Genomic DNA, 16,491 nt, shown 5'->3' with positions numbered 1-16,491 from the left:
GCCGCCGGCAGCCCGGCCGTGCTGCGGGAGGCCGTGGAGGCCGTGGTGAGGAGCTTCGCCAAGCACACGCAGGGCTATGGCCGAGGTGAGTCTGCGGGGTCCCGCCTCCTGCCGGGACGCCCTCTGTACCGAAGCCTTGCTCCCACAGTCCTCTGGATCGCTCTTTCTGGCGCAGAGCCCTCACATGCATTTCCTTTTGGCAAGTTTCCTTCTGGGCTACACACACACACGCAAACGCACACGCACACGCACGCACGCAGACTCACACTCATACACACGTTTAAGCCTCTCACCTCCCCTTTACTGAGTTACTACTATATTCTCCAGGGATCCCTTTTTACAGACACAACCCTGTTTTCTTCCCAACCTTTTCTCCTTCAGAAACGGAATTTCTCCTGCAGCCTAATGACTTAACATCTCTCTGCCTTTGAGGACCAGTCCCGTCGTGTGGGATCCTATCCTTTATCTCAGATTCAAGACGTTTCTCATCCATACCCTCTCAACCTTCTGTGATCTCAGCAATTTCTGGGCTCTCCTGTAAATGTATTTCATCTCTCTGACTTCTTAATTCTTTTCTTATCGTCACTCTGAGATTTCCAATGCAACTTCAGAGTTGCTGGGGAATTCGGTAGTGCCTTCACAAGTCGCTTAGCATAACTGCTTTTAAATCTGGACCCAAACCATTGAACTCACACCAGCTTCCTGTGACTTATACCTCACTTCGAGGGCTTTTTTAGTATGGAGCCTCTCAACTCCGGCCTGTCTGGCTCTGTTTTCCTGGCCCTCGCCCAGGAACCGAGGATAAATCCCAGGCCTTGGCCTCTCAATGTTAAATTCCGTGGAAAAGAGCCAGGGAGCAACCCGATTTCCAACAGAAATCTTCCTCTTAAAGTTGCCTAATTTCTAGGGCTTCTGAGAAGGGGGATTTGAGGATTTTCTTTGTTGTTTTCTGTTTAACCAGTGCAGAATTTCCTGAGTTTCAACTCCAGATTTGTAGTGTAACAAGCAAGGGGGGTGGGATACAAAATTTAGGTCTGGAATTTCTGAGACATCACTTATCTCTGGTTGGCCAGGTCCTGCCTGACCTGAAAGTGACTATATCTTTAACTTTCTAGTTTAATAATAATGTAGAGAAAAGTTCAGGGCTTTCTCTACAGACAGTAATGAGTTGGTTGTGCTTTTGTATTTTTTTTTCTCCCTAAGAAAGTATAGTGAAAAGAGAACAAGCAGGGTTTGGAGTCAAACAAGTCTGGATTAAATCCCAGATTAAATTTCTGTCATTTGCCAGCTCTGTCTTTGGGAAAGTGACTTAACCTCACTGAGCTTTAGTTTTTTCAAAGGTCGTTATGCGGATTAGATGAGATATTGTGCCTGACACATAATGGGTACTTTAAAAATAATGAGTATTATCTCAGATTTATTGGTTCATATTCCTTTGGGAAGAAGATGTCTCATTTTTTCCCACTCTGAAATCTTTACAGTATAAACCCAGAGTCCTATGAAAACAGAGTTTTAGATCCATTTTGTTATATGTGCCCAATGATACACTCACCATCAGCTTCCCTTTGTTCTTCAACAGTCTGAATCCCTACCGTGAGGCAGGCACTCTGCAGAGTGCTGGGAATACAGTCGTGCACGATTCTGAAATTCGTGGTGAGGGGACACAGTTGTTTTCCTAGTTTAAGTCCTGCGTTTAACAGCGGAACTGCCATCAGCTATTGTCCTGCTGCTTTCTGTCTCTTTAAGTTGAGACGAAGGGCAGGTCTACCTCTGGGCATAGGATTAGCCAGGAGTGGTCACTCTGGGTCTGAATCCTTCCTCTTGGAAACTTGCGTGAAAATTGTAGAGGGGTGTTTCCTTTTTCTTGTGTTACCTGGAGAGCCTCTGCTTTGGCTTCTAAACTGAGTGTCCTGTGAACACTTTTTCATTTCCTTCGAAAGGATGAGGAAACAAGGGGACTGTACTGACAAAGAGCAATCAGTCAGGCTTCAGACTCTGTGCAGTTCTTTCTTCCTACCTCCCTACCTCCCACCACAGTGCTTCTCATTAGTTTTGAGTTTCTCATTTCCAGTCTGGGTGTCCAGCCAGTACTTCGGGAGAGTTTGGCAGATAGTTCAGCTTCAGGCAAGCAGAATCTCTGCCGATTTGGCTCAGAAGCCCTTCACCACATGGAATCACTTATTTTGCTTCGATTAATAGGCAAAACTGCCGTTGGCATGTACCCACATACCCTTGTGACTGATGGTGTGGTATTTAGGGGCTGGCTCTAGTCCGCTGAATATAATTTACTCTGGTCCTTGCCCAGTCCACCCTCTGATCCGGCAGTGCTTTGCTGCATCATCTTCAGTTCACACCCTTCATCACCTTCTTACTGCTTGAAATTCACCTTGGAAGAGTCACGGTCTTCAGCTTTACCTCCACTCATGTAGGATCTCAGCATCTACACAAACAAAACAAGACACAACCTCTTCTGTTATTTCACCTGTTTGTCCTGTATTTCCACCACCACCCCACCCCCCCAAATCCCTGCCCAAGATACACACATAGCTCAGTACGCTGTAGCATCTTAGAGAACCTGGCCCTGTCAAATAATGGCTGTGTGATCTTGGATAAATTGCTTAGTCTCTCTAGGCTTCATCTGTTCTATTTATTCATCTAATGACTATTTCTTGATCACCAGCTGCAGCAGTAAACAAGACAGATACTCAGTCCCTACCTTCATGGAGCTCACAGTCCACTTCCCAGAGCATGTGTGAGGTTTAATGGTGAGATAAAGCAGGATAATACAATAGAAAGAGAGTTGGCTTTGGAGGCAAACAAACATGGGTTCTAAATCCTGGTTCTGCCACTGTGGCCTGTTCCTTAGCTCACCGACGTTTTGTAGAATGGATGTTATAATACCTATCTTGATAGTTTCGTGCGGATTAAATGAGATAATGAATGTAAAGCATGCAGCACACAGCACTCAGTAAGGGTCACTATTACAGTGCATTTGGAAACGCTTCGAAAGCTGAGCATATGAGAGGTGCTATTAGCCTCACCGTTTCCCTTGCCCCTTTCTTCTATGTGGCGTATAGTCCCCTTCTAATATTTGACGTCTGGAAATCTCCAAACTGCCATGACTGACTGAATGTCTTTCCTCGCTAGATAACTTCTGCATTGCCCTATTCAAACCTATTTTTTTTTTTTGAAGTATTCCTCTCCGTTTATATCATAATATGGTTCTGTGATTGGAAATTCCGCCCAGCTTTCCACTAGGTTGAACAAGTGAATCTGGTGCTATTTTCTGTCTAGTTGTTCCTTTTCCTCAAAACCACAGACAGCTTCTTTGCCTGTAAGTGACCGTGGAGTAAAATTGATTGATCTGAATATTTCCAATTTTTGGAATTGGAAATATTAGTTTCCTGTGGTTGCTCTAACAAATTACCCCCACTTTGGTAGTTTAAAACTACAGAAATTTATTCTTTTACAGTTCTGGAGGCCAGAAGCCCTAAAATCAGTGTGACTGGGCCAAAAGTAAGGTGTCAGCAGGTCTGTGCTCCCTCCGGAGGTGATAGGGGATGATCTGTTTCCTTGCCTCTACTAGCTTCTGGTGGCTGCCACCATTTCTTGGCTTGGGACTGCATCACTGCAATCTCTGCCTCCACGGTTACCGCCATTCTCTTCTTCCGTTTTTTTTTTTTATCAACTATCCTTCCCTAAGGATATTTGTGATGGTATTTAGAGCCCACTCAGATGATCTGGGATAATCTCCCCATTTTATGATCATCTGACACCTGCAAAGTTTGCAAAGTCTTTGCTACATAAAGTAACATTCACTGGTTCTAAGGATTAAGACGTGGACATCTTGGCAGGGGGCATTTTTCAGCCCACCTTAGTCCTTTCCCAAAGTCACTGTCACTTTGCACTCAGGGGTACCTTCTACAAACGGGAATAGAAAATATCAGATAAAATACTGTTCACCAGCTTCTCTGTTTTCATAACGATAATGTGAATTAAGCCGGGCCAGCCTATTCTCACCATCTTTCACCACAGAGAACCTTCTCACTCACTCCCCGTTCCGTTATCTGTTTACTATCCATCCGTGCTCTTCCACTACAAGATTATGTTCATTTTTACGACATCAAATTTTGACTGTAGTTTTCTATATTGTTTTAATGTTTTTACTCTGGCAGATATGCAATCTGTACCTTTCGCCCCACTCGGACATTCATCTAATATTTTATCTCCTAAGAGCAAAACCAAAATTATTCTCTTTTTGTCGCTGTTCAGCATCATGGTACAAGTAATTAATATTCCTCACCCTCTCAGTCTTTCTTGTCCCTGTTAGCTCAGCAGCCATCAGCGACTTCCAAAACGCCACTGGAGCTGTCAGATGTGTATGTGTCATTGCTCGCCTCCCACCTCGCTGTTCTTTTATTTTTTTTACAAAATCAATATGACTTTTTTATGACACTGAAGTTCAATTTTATCAAATAGGTACATGAGACTCACTGTTCTTTAACCATCCTTATAGAAACCATTATATCTATGGTTTCTCACTGAAAATCTTTTAAAAACTGTGGGCACGACCCTCCCCCCCCCCATAAATATTCGTATGTGCACACATAATTTTCTTAGAGTTTTCGGGGACTTTTGAACCCCCTCGAAGCTCAACCATAGACTTGACTTTGGGCCCTGGATTAAGGTTCCCAAACTGAAAAAACACTGGCATCAGGATATCTACATTCCTGCCCCGTCTCTGCCACAGCTGTGTGACCTGAAGCAAATCACTTACCCTTCCTTACGGGCTAAGATGATTTCTAAAGTCCCTTTCAGCTCTAAAATTGAATGTGTCCGGGAGCATGTTCAAATACAGATCACAATTAATTTCTTTTTTCCCGGAGCTTTTGCCCAATTTTCCATTTCATGTTTACATTTCTGAAATAAGGCTCCCTATTTCCTGTGGCTTTGAGTAATCATTAAAAAATAGTCCCGTACTCTGTGTCAAAAGGAATTTGACTGGATGAAGAATGGACGTATGCTTTTTAGTGGGACCTTCCCCATTATATGTTCTCCTCCCCTTCCTCTTTATTTCAATATTCTCCCTATTGTTCGCATGTCAAGAGAGCTGTCATCCAGCGCATTGTGCTAAATTGTCTCAAAGAGGGAACTGGGGCTGAAAAGATCTCAGTGGAAAGAACAAAGATGGCTGAGCTTTCTGGGCAGCAGTGACCCTCGAGGAGCCCCTGCCAAAACTAAGGGTGGGAAAGAGAGTTTCCTTTTCATGCTGTCTTTTAATGGAAGAATGAACATTCTAAAGTCAGTTAAATATAGGGTATTAGAAAAGAGCTTATGCTGCCTTTCAGAGACCGGCTGGTACACGGGGTGCTTGCTTCAGCTGTAGAGCAGGTGAGATAATAGTTATTATTGGCCACTAGATTTTTTTAAACACCTTGCCAGGAGAGAACACGTATTATTTATCTTTGCATCCCTAATGGCTAGAATTGAGCTACATACCTATTATGTGCTCATATTTTTGCTTAATGTTTGTGTGGCAACCATGAAAACGTGCTGCTGTTCATATCTCCCGGTGCAGGGAGCTTAATTGACGGACAGCCTTGAGCTGCTGTCCTCTCTAAGTCCATCACCACATTTGCCCTGAGGCTACACATCCTGCAGGCTGCTCCCAGACAGTGACAGAGCTCAGCAGGGGTGCTAACTCAGGCATATCCTGGCGAGAGGTGGGATCCCTGTGGCTCGAGGACTTCCCACTCGCCCGGCCAGAACTTTCTTGGAACTGCACTGCAGTCTCATATTCAGCCTCCTTTTTTCTCTCTCTTCTCCTGCAAGGTGCCAGACCTTCGGCATGGGCTGAAGCCTCTCCCTTCTCCTACTTCCTCCCCAATAAATCTCTTGTATGTCTGTCTGCCCCACGTCGGTGTCTTCTCCTTGGCAGACCTGAACTAACACAATTTAAAAGGATGAATGAGGCCTTGTAACTGAGAGTGGAAAGTAATCATGCCGGAAGATACTGGAGAATGCTTGTGATAACTTAGGAGGCTTTAGTTAAAGCCATTTGAAATGTTTGGAGCCCTTGAGTCAAAGTGATCGTTTCCAAAGGCGAACTGCTATCTCCCCTCCTTCCATGTATAACCCTTCAGTGGCTTCCCTTTGCTCTTCGGATGCAAGGTTATTTTTGAAGCACACCAACATGGCCTGCAAGGTCTGACCTGGTCTCGCCCCGCTTCCTTTTGCAGCCTCATCTCGCATTACACTTCCCCTCATGCTCTCTTTTCTAGCCACACTAGTCCCTTTATTCACCATATTCCCCGCTGCTGCAGATCCTTTGTACATGCTGTTCCTTCTGCTCAGAGCACTGTTCTCTCACCTTTTTGCCTGCTGAATTCAAATTCGTATCTAAGAATATCACCTCATCAGGGCGGCTTTATCTGGACCTTCTTAACTAGGTCAGATGCTCCTGCAACATTTCTCACCATCTAGCGCTCCTTTATAGCACTCACCACAGTGGCTACCTTTCATTTGTTTGAGGTGATTCGGTTAATATCTCTCTTCCTCGTTAGACTGTAAGGTACATAAAGGAGAGGAACAGTCTATGGTTTCGCTCACTATTGTAGCCTAGCATCCAGCACAGAGTCTAGCACAGAGCAGATATTCGATACATATTTGTGGAATGGTTGAGCCCAAGTATTGGGGGATGAGGGGAACTGTCCTGGAATACAGTGTCAGGTCTGGCGTTTGATTTCACTCTATCTAAAACCAGTAAGTTAGCCGGTTACTGTTGCATGGATGCCGGCAGAAGTCAAGAGACTTCTGGGTCGGAGACAAAGGACTTTATTACTCAGAGCACGACATGAGCATCATGTCTGTTTGCATCGGTTCCCCTTGCCTCCCAAGTCCAACATGGAGGGCTCGGGTGGACACTTGCACAGGCCATGGGTTGCGTTACAGGAGAGGGACACTGAGCTTGGGAAATCTGCCATTTGACAGCAAGCAGTAAGCAAGCTTGTTCTTTGTCTCAGAGGGATACGTTATCTCATCTGTCAAGGGTTCTTGCTGCAAACACAATCCTGAGAAATGGCCCAAGTACACAGCAGTCAGGGCCTTGACGTCTTGGCATACCCAGCAAGGTGGAAAGGCGCTCAAGACCTGCGGAGGGTCGTCTCCCAACACACGGCTCCTCCAGAAATTACTTATATCCAAGGCAAGCCTCAGAAGAGAAATTCGTTTGTCTCCTTCTTTCCCTTCTGCCCACACCCTCTCCCTCCCCCTCCCTCCCCCATCCTCTCTCTCCTCCTTCCTCTTACATAGTGTACACATAGTATTCCAGGACAGGAAAGGAATCTGGCCGTGGGTTTGCTCACCAGAAGCATAGGCTTGAGAATGGCTAATAGGATCACATTTCCTTGAGTGGCAGTATAGTGCGATGGTTAAGGACACTGACTCTGGAACCAATGCCTGGGTTTGAATTTGCGCTCTGCTACTTTATAGCTATTACATCCTTAGGCTGTTACATCCTATAGCTAGTACATCTCTGCCTCCCTTTCCTCATCTGTGAAATGGGGACAATAAGAGTACCTGCATCATAAGGTCGTCGTGATTAAATGGGTGACACACAGCAAGTGTTCAGGAAATGTTCGCTCTCATTATTGTGGCGGTGATCTACTTGCACTTCCTCAGGCAGGGATAATGGCCTGCCGACCTTGGAAACTCTGCCTCCAGTATTTCAGTTATTCCCCTTCGGTGTCCAGGACTAATCAAAACGTGAAGTGGAGAGGTCGGGGAGGAGGGCAGGCACACTCTGGTCTTCCTATGCAAATGGCTTAATCACAGTCTATGTTTATTCATCATTAACGGCTTTTAAATGGTAATGGGCAGGGAGCTGAGGAAGGTAGACTCTTGACGTAGGCGCGTTGAAGCAGAGCACCGCTAGGAGGCGCTCTCCTTGCTGAATGCATTTCTCTTTTCGCAGTGAACGTGGTGGAGGCGCTGCAGGAATTCTGGCAGATGAAGCAGTCCCGTGGGGCTGACCTGAAGAATGGGGCTCTAGTGGTTTATGAGATGGTCCCCTCCAACAGCCCTCCCTATGTCTGCTATGTCACCCTGCCCGGGGGAAGCTGCTTTGGGAGTTTCCAGGTAAGAGCTGCGAATCAGCAGGAGCCCAGATAACTGCTTAGGTGCCCATAATGGCTTTCTCCATCACTTTGGCCATTAAATCTCTGTTTGAAATCACTCATTTGAAGGCCGGAACCAAGTCTGGGCAAATCATTCTGGAAAGCATCCGAGGCTCATCTGACCACAAAAAACCTCACCCTGCAAAACCTCAACCCCACTTTCCATTTGAGCAGTTATGAAGATGCCTCCTCAGCGTCTCAGACTACTAGCACCTTACCCATGTCCCGATATGGCTTTCCAACTTCCTGCCATCTCCTCTGGAGGACACAGAATACTATTCCTTGACCCCAGTACTTTTTCATAGGCAACTACTGAGAAAAGCAATATTTGAGTTCTCGAAGAGACCAAAGGGGAGGGACTATGTTCGGTGAAAATAGTACCCATCTAAGAGTTAGCAGATCCAAATTCTCATTCCCCTGACTGCCAGCAGGGCACGTCAGGTAACTTCTGTGGGCCTCAGTTTCCCCACCTATAATATCAAAGAGAGAGGTTAGATTATTTCTAAAGTCTTTCTAGTGCTAGCACTCTGCAGTTATATGAGAGACCTGTAATATGTGGTGATGAAAAGAGCTTGTTACTGTAGGATAATGGGAAGTTTGACTAGTGTGAATATTATCGTCAAAGATGGATTCTTTACGTTGCAGATAGGGAGGCAGCCTTCTGAAATGTCAACTTAGAGTCTCGGTGGGAATTTAGAGAATAGACACTTTTGTTCTGTTTTCCAAGCAGTTTATATAACCCTTAGACAAAGTTATTACCCCTGCTATATGTACCTTGAACTTCCCCTCAGATCACTTATCACAACTTACGTAATTGATTGTTTCTCTCTCCCAGTAGATGATGCTCTATGGATGTAGAAATAGTGTCTGTCTTCTTCCTTGTTCAGTTTTAAATCCTAGCACAGAGTAAGCACTTAATAAATCTGTTGCGTGCATGAGTGCCATCACAGCTCAGTTCCTGCCTCGAACACCAGCAGTCTTAGGGAAGCCTCATTTCAGATCAGGTGACTAAATTTTTTTCCCTCAGAACACCAGCCATTCGAGAGAAATAAATAGGTGTCCAGGATGAGTACTGTTTACGCTTTCTCTTCTAGAGAATAAGATCATTCCTTTCTTCTCCCACCTCATCATATTGTTGAGTAAGGACTTGATTATTTTATGGCGATGCCCAAAGTTCGACCATTATAGTAATTTGCTCTCCGTTATTTCCTGAAAGAGTAGAATTACTTGTCATGGCCCCTTTCAGTTTCTCTCTTCTATATTCACTTTAGAGCATGTGAAATTTCTCCCGGTGGTTTTCTTAATAGATAATTTTTTAGAAATGGCACTATGTAGTAGAATGGGCAACAGGCTAGTAAATAGAGAAACAGAAAAATTGAAGAAGCAAGAAGACCTAATTAGGGTTAAGGTACCAAGCTTCATATGCTGTCTCGGAGAGACCTGTCAGTCAAAGGAAATTGAGAATTATTGATATTAAGGATGGTTAAGTACCAAACACATCCTGGTCTGCTTTTTAAAACTACGGCATCACTTTCTTCCTTTCCTCTGATCCTAATCGTAAATGACAGAGGGCACAGAGGCCTTCGAAGCAGCCAGTGAAGATGAATTATAAAGGAATCCCATGGTGCCTAGGGATTTGAACTTGAGTGATTGAAGACTTCTGAAATTCAGATTTGTTCTGTTATACCTATGTTGGATACAATGTAAAAACATGAATTTTTAATTTTTTTCATGCTTTCCTCGAGTCATCTTTCCTTCTCTTAGCCAACCCTGTCCTCTTTGCTTCCACTGGGGGAAAAAAAAAGACTATAGATGCCTTCTTTAGACCTTAGACTCTGTTCAGGGATAGCGCCTTGGCTCACTATGTTATTGGGGGAACTGCCTGCTCACAGCAAAAAGCAAAGTCCAAGAATCCCAGATGGGTGCTTCTGATAAAGACTCGCGGTCTCCTCTGCAGAAGCAGCCTAGACACAGTTTTGTTCTAATCTTGGGTTATCTAGAGGAATGAAAAAAATCTTGCCTGTCCACAGAACAAGAAAACAAGATACAGATTTCTATCAGGCTGGCCAGAATCTGGCTTTTGAGTAATTAATTCTGTTGACAGTTAAAACAGGGCTATTTTTCCTATCCAGTGATTATCTGCTGACTTCAGCAGCCTTCCTCATTCTGCATTCAACTTGGTATGAGCTAGAGCCATCTCCAGTTCCCTAATGATTTCAGGATGTTGAATCAGACTTATGTTTCCAAATGTCTCGACCATTTTGCAATAAAAACTTTGGAGCTTGTGTTGAACAAAACTGATTTATCCAAAGAGTGTCCAAGTGTCTTCCATCCCAAGTGTTTCGCTCCCTATGTTCCTTCTCTCTCTCAGATGCGCATATATACGTATTTTCTCTCTCTTTCTCTCTCTCCCCTGCCTAGTTTTGCCCCACAAAAGCTGAGGCCCGGCGGAGCGCTGCAAAGATTGCACTAATGAACTCTGTGTTTAATGAACATCCTTCCCGAAGAATCACTGATGAGTTCATTGAGAAGAGTGTCTCCGAGGCCCTGGCATCTTTCAACGTAAGTTACTTGGAGTTGGAAGGAAGGCGAGTGAGGATGGGAGAAGTGGCTGGTTGGGAAGTGTTGTATATTATTGGGAAACAGAGCATGGATTCTTGTTTTCTTTCCTGTCTACATCTCTGTTGTTTTTTTTTTCTTCTCCATCAAGCTTTTGTATTACTTGCTGTATATGTCTCAGTCTCTAATTCTATATGTGTCTGTTTTTACTGTTATTTGTCTCTTTGGTATCTAGAAACCTCTGTGTCTCTTTGATCTAGAAACTTTTAATACAAGATTTATGGAATTTTAGAGATATTCCAAAATAAAAATTGAGCTTAAATTTTGCTTTCTCCAATTTTGATTTAAGTCTTTAGTCCCTTGTTCCTTCACTGATCTTTTATTTGACTTTTTACTGTCACTTGTCTCTTGCCTCCATTACTTCATCTTATTAATAAAGCACACTTTATAATACAGTGTCTTGTCTTTTTTCATTTCTAGAAATGGGGAGGATAATTTACTTACTCTCTTTAAAAAGAACATCTTTTCTTTGGAATGATGACGATGATGGTGATAGCCATAGCTAATCCTAATTGAGCATTTACTTTGTGCCAAGGACCGTTCTTGGGATTTATATGTATTTTATCTCATTCGATCCTCACAATGGTCCTATGAGGCATCATACCATTATTACCCTTGTTTCACAGATGAGGAAGTTAAAAACACCGAAGTGAAGTTTTCCCTAAAGCGACAGAGCTAGTAAGTGGTAGAGCCAAGACTGGAACCCAAGGTGACTTACAGACTTCTCTAGCGTAGGGTACACCTTAGAAGTTAACACCGTCTTCTTCCGCCCTACCCACTCCCTCCCCCACCACAAGTTCATCGACAGAGTTAGACCAATTTTCTGTTTCTGCTCTCTTTGCGTTTCAGATGTAATTACATATACTAAACTGCTTCAGTTATCTGTTTTGTGGATTAGTGTTGAATACTTTAAATTATAAAGTATTCATCTGTTTAAAGGATCCATCTGTTTTTCTCCCATCGCTTTTTGCCCCAGTCAGCAGTAACTGCAGGGCATAAAAACATTTTTATATTAATCAAAGCCAATTAAAATTAAGAAAGCACATTTGTCATTCTTGTCACCTAATGTATTGTAAAATGAAACATTAGTTTGGATTATAGAAAGCAGTGGTTATGAACGTGGGCTCTGAATCCGTTATTTTGAAATTATGGTTCTACTGTCTATGTGACTTTGAGCAAGTTACTTATTCTAAGTCTCAGTTTCCTCATCTGTAAAATAGGATAACAATTATACTTATCACATAGGATTATTGGATAAAAGAACATATTCAAGCCCTTAGCACACGTTATGTATTTAGATGCCTTTGGATGCCAGTTATAGAAAACCTCATTTCAAATTGGCCTAAGGAAATAAATAAAGGAACTAAATGTATTATCTAACATGGACAGGAAGCCCAGAAGTAGGGCAGGTTTCAGGGCTGGCTGCATCCATGGATCAAGAACGTCATTATCTACTGGCTCAAATTCTTTCCATCTCTCCACTCATCCATCCTCTAGGTACCAGCTTTGTTCTTGGACCAGCTCCCCTCAGGGTGCAAGGTGGCTACAGAATTCTAGACATCAAACACAGACAAAACTACATTCAGAAACTGAACAAGACCATCTTTTCTAGTGTCTCTTTAGTAGAAAAGAATCTTTTCCCAGAAGCCCTCCCACAGATCTCCCTTCTACCTCCCAATGGCCAGGATTCCCACATTAAAACCAATTTAAAAAAATAACAACAAAAAATTACAGGCAAAAGCGATTGAGATTTACGCACTGAGTTAGGATAAAATCACTCTTCCCATAAGCACGTGGGAGATGAGGAGACACTAGAATGAGATTAAGTAAGGAAGAAGGAAATAGATGTTGGGTAGGTCACCAGCAGCATCTACTACAAAGTGTAAGTATAGTTCAAGTAGAGAAATGTAAACTATTATTATCATGCTGCTGTTCCTCTTCGATTAACCCCCAAATTGAGAACTTACTGGATTTCTCATTAATATTCCTATATAATCCCCGCTCTTCAGAATAACAATTTTCATCTGGTCATAGCCATGGGTAAAGAGCGATGCTCATGTTCTTTGCTTTCAGATTTTGTTCTTTAAAAGTCCTGAATCTGACACTATGGTATACTATGCTTTTTTGACAAATCACCTAGCCTCTGTGGATCTGAGTTTCCTCATTTGTAAAATAAGTAGGTTGAATTAAATTAACTCTAATTCCTTTCCAGTTATATTCTAATGTTCCTACCACTTATCAAGTATTCTGTGATTAAATGTCTATTGAATAAATGGAGTTCATTTATAACTGTTTGGCGTAGTAGTGTTGATATGAGGTAGAACTTCCCAACGGGTGGGTCATGCCACTCAGATGTTCCATGCTATTGATCCCCTCAGCTGTCAGGGAACTGAGCAAGGCCTGAGGCAGATGGACTGCTCTGCCCCACAGCCTCTGTTGGCAAGCTGCTCTGCCAGCAGCCTCCTCTGTATACCCCAGTTGGCTGTACAGACATGATCATTTTCTATGTGCCGTATCTTGGAAAATCTTGGAGGTATTGAATAAGGTATAATAGTGAACAATTATAGGCAAAAATGAAAATGGCGGCTTGCTTCAGAGCCCTAAATCCTAATAATGAAGTTTCCGTTTTTTCTTCCTCCCTCTAGCATTTCACTTCTAAATCCAAATTTTGAGATCTTTGCTTCACCGTGAAGATTAATGACATGTGGCATGGTTTTTTCTCATGAGCCACAAAACAATATGGGTTGATCTTGAGTAGTTCTGACCTCTTGTTGACTCTAGTGCAGTGAAAACAAATAATAATAATAAGCCAGCACTTATGGTGTACTTAATAAATGCCTGGCATTATTTTAGGTGTGATACATATACAGTAAAACCCTATGATGAAGTGCCCCCCAATAAAGTGAACTTGATTATAACTTCATTGGCTCCTGACCTCTACCCTGTCTCCTTTCTCAAAGAGAGCAGAATAAAGTTCTTGGGAGGTGCTGTGGGGGTTGGGAGTTGGGGGGATATGGTGTGGAACTGGCTAAAAGAGCAGGCGAGTTCTCAGGAAGCAGGAGGAGAAAGTTGGGTCCCTGTGTTCCCAGTAGTGTCCTGGCCTTATTTCCCCTGATTAGGTTGACAAAAAGGTCACCAATAAACCAGGAGATACCCTTATTTTGGAAGTCTCAGCCAGCCCCAGGATTTGGAATTATCCTCAACAATATTAAACCAGCACCAAATAGCACCAAACCAGAGCCAATCCCAGAATGGATTTAAATGGTGTAACTGGCCACCGGGTCCAGAACAATAAGGTGCCCATAACTTATATGATTGGAGTTTTTAGATATTTAACCTTTTTAAAATTAAAAGTGTTTTATTTAATTCTCGAAACAATCCTATAAGGTAGATCTATGATTATTCCCACTTTACAGATGAGGAAACTGAGGAGCAGAAAGGTTAAATGACTTCACTAAGCCCACAGGACTAGTAGGAGCTCCAGTCCAGGCTCTTAACTTCTCCACTGTATTGTTTTTTGTACACACTAGGCTTGCAAGTAGGACATGTCTCTTAGTTCTACTCCTGCAAGGTCGTGTCACCAATGGAAGACACACAAGGCAAATGTGCAGGAGGCCAAACTGCTACCCAGAATTTGCCATGCTTGTGGCTCCTACTGCGTCCCTTTAAAATGCATTTGCCCGCTTGTCCTCTAGGTTAGTCCACCCCCACATGCTAAACTCACTGTGTTATCTTGGCTAAATTGGGGCTCTTCTCCATGTCTCAGTGTTCCCCATTTAAAAATAAGGAAAATCAGACGGACCTTTCTCTATCACCCCAGTTCAGATGCGTGGTGACTGGAATCCTCTAGGTCTGTGCTCATCAGTAGAAGAGTCACTAGCCACATATAGCTAGTGAGCACTTGACACGTGGCCGGTATGAATTAAGATGTGCTGTAATCGTGAAAGCGATATCAGATTTTGAAAATGTAGTACAAGAAAAAGAATGTAAAATATTTCATTAATAGTTTTTATACAAATTACAGTTGAGATACTATTTTGAATATATTAGGTTAAGTAAAATATGCTAGTAAAATTAATATGTTATTATATTAACTACATTTCTATTGGGCAGTACTGCTTGAGCTGATAATCCTGACTGAAAATCTATTTCTCTTTTCCTTTCCCCTGTTACCAGGGCAACAGGGAGGAAGCTGACAACCCAAATACAGGCATTGGTGCCTTCCGATTCATGCTGGAATCCAACAAGGGCAAGTCAATGTTGGAGTTCCAGGTACGATTCCGCCTACTTCCCTGGCTCTAATAACATGTGTCAGCGTGTGTGAGTGTGTGCGTATGCGCATGCCTCCTCCTCATTCCTAACGCATTGATACTCAAACATGTGTCAGCGTGTGTGAGTGTGTGCGTATGCGCGTGCGCACGCCTCCTCCTCATTCCTAACGCATTGATACTCAGTTGGAAGGGAAGGGAGAGAAGGCTGTTAGAATATTTTTCAAAATATACATACCTTCCTTCCCCCAAGGGCATATACGAGTTGGTATAAGAGATGCCTCCACAAATACATTTCGTAAAATGGAATTCCGATGCAACGTCCCCCATACAAAATCACTGTCCTGGCTCTCCATGTTTTCTTCCTCCAGGAGTTAATGACAGTTTTTCAACTCCTGCACTGGAATGGCAGCCTTAAGGCCATGAGGGAAAGACAGTGCTCTCGGCAGGTAAGAGATAATTGTGGGTGAGAGGAGTTGGGCAGAAGACTATTTTGAGGTGGCTGATGTGTCAGGAATAAGCGGGCCTGTGGACACCAGCTGGTGAATATTGACAGCCTCGCTTAAAGTGCCCTCTTCACTCCTATTATCTTTCCTATTTAAACCTCAGCTGTGATTCTTTTGCCGGCCTGGCTTCCCCCACCAGGACGGTTCCCTTAAGAATCTTCTTAGAGACTTCTGTGCTGACTGCAGTTAGGACCCCAACGCTAAGAGTTCCTAGTCCCAGTTAAGTCACTGTGCTATGAAACTTCACCTTGTCGGTGACCTTCACATTCCTCTCCTCCTCCAGGAAGTGTTGGCTCATTATTCGCACCGGGCCCTGGATGATGATATTCGCCACCAAATGGCATTGGACTGGGTGAGCCGGGAGCAGAGCGTGCCAGGGGCGCTGTCCAGAGAGCTGGCCTCCACTGAGCGGGAGCTGGACGAAGCCCGGCTGGCAGGCAAGGAGCTGCGCTTCCACAAGGAGAAGAAGGATATTCTCATGCTGGCTGCTGGGCAGTTGGGCAACATGCATTCTTCCAACTGCTAGGCGTCCACCCACCCACATACTCCCTCCCCATCCTCTTCAGGCCTCTTTTTATATGTTCTTTCTAAGACTTAGTGTGATTTCTGTACATACTTTCTCAATTTTATACTTTAAAATATAGATATATATATATATATGTATAAATTCTACACCTGGATTCTTATTTGCTGAGAGATCCCTTTTCTTACTTCTAGTTTTCCGATGTGGTTTCATTTGAAACATCTCCACTCCACTTTACAGGAAGAGCAGGCTGTCCTGGGAGCTGTTGGCTCTTACACTCCCAGTAATTCTGCATAGTCATTTCAGTAACACAAGACGATTGACTAAGGGTTTATGTCTCCTTTTCAAATAACAGGGAGCAATAAATTAAATAATAATAATAATAACAATGGGGAGCTTGA

General features: G+C 43.3%; 1 protein-coding gene across 1 annotated transcript; it reads left to right on the top strand.

The window, feature by feature from the left end:
* Positions 1-6: 6 nt before the first annotated feature.
* Positions 7-16,485, top strand: LIX1L (limb and CNS expressed 1 like). The gene is made up of 6 exons (XM_006919831.2): positions 7-85; positions 7,973-8,136; positions 10,596-10,736; positions 14,970-15,065; positions 15,433-15,510; positions 15,851-16,485. Exons 2-6 carry the CDS (start codon positions 8,008-8,010, stop codon positions 16,091-16,093), a joined length of 687 nt encoding a protein of 228 aa, XP_006919893.2. The 5' UTR covers positions 7-85; positions 7,973-8,007; the 3' UTR covers positions 16,094-16,485.
* Positions 16,486-16,491: the final 6 nt, after the last annotated feature.

This window comes from Pteropus alecto, unplaced genomic scaffold (assembly GCF_000325575.1).
Source record: "Pteropus alecto unplaced genomic scaffold, ASM32557v1 scaffold106, whole genome shotgun sequence".
NCBI classification, from domain to species: Eukaryota; Metazoa; Chordata; class Mammalia; order Chiroptera; family Pteropodidae; genus Pteropus; species Pteropus alecto.
The sequence above is the reverse complement of the archived record's forward strand: the minus strand, read 5'-3'. Positions and strand labels throughout refer to the sequence as shown.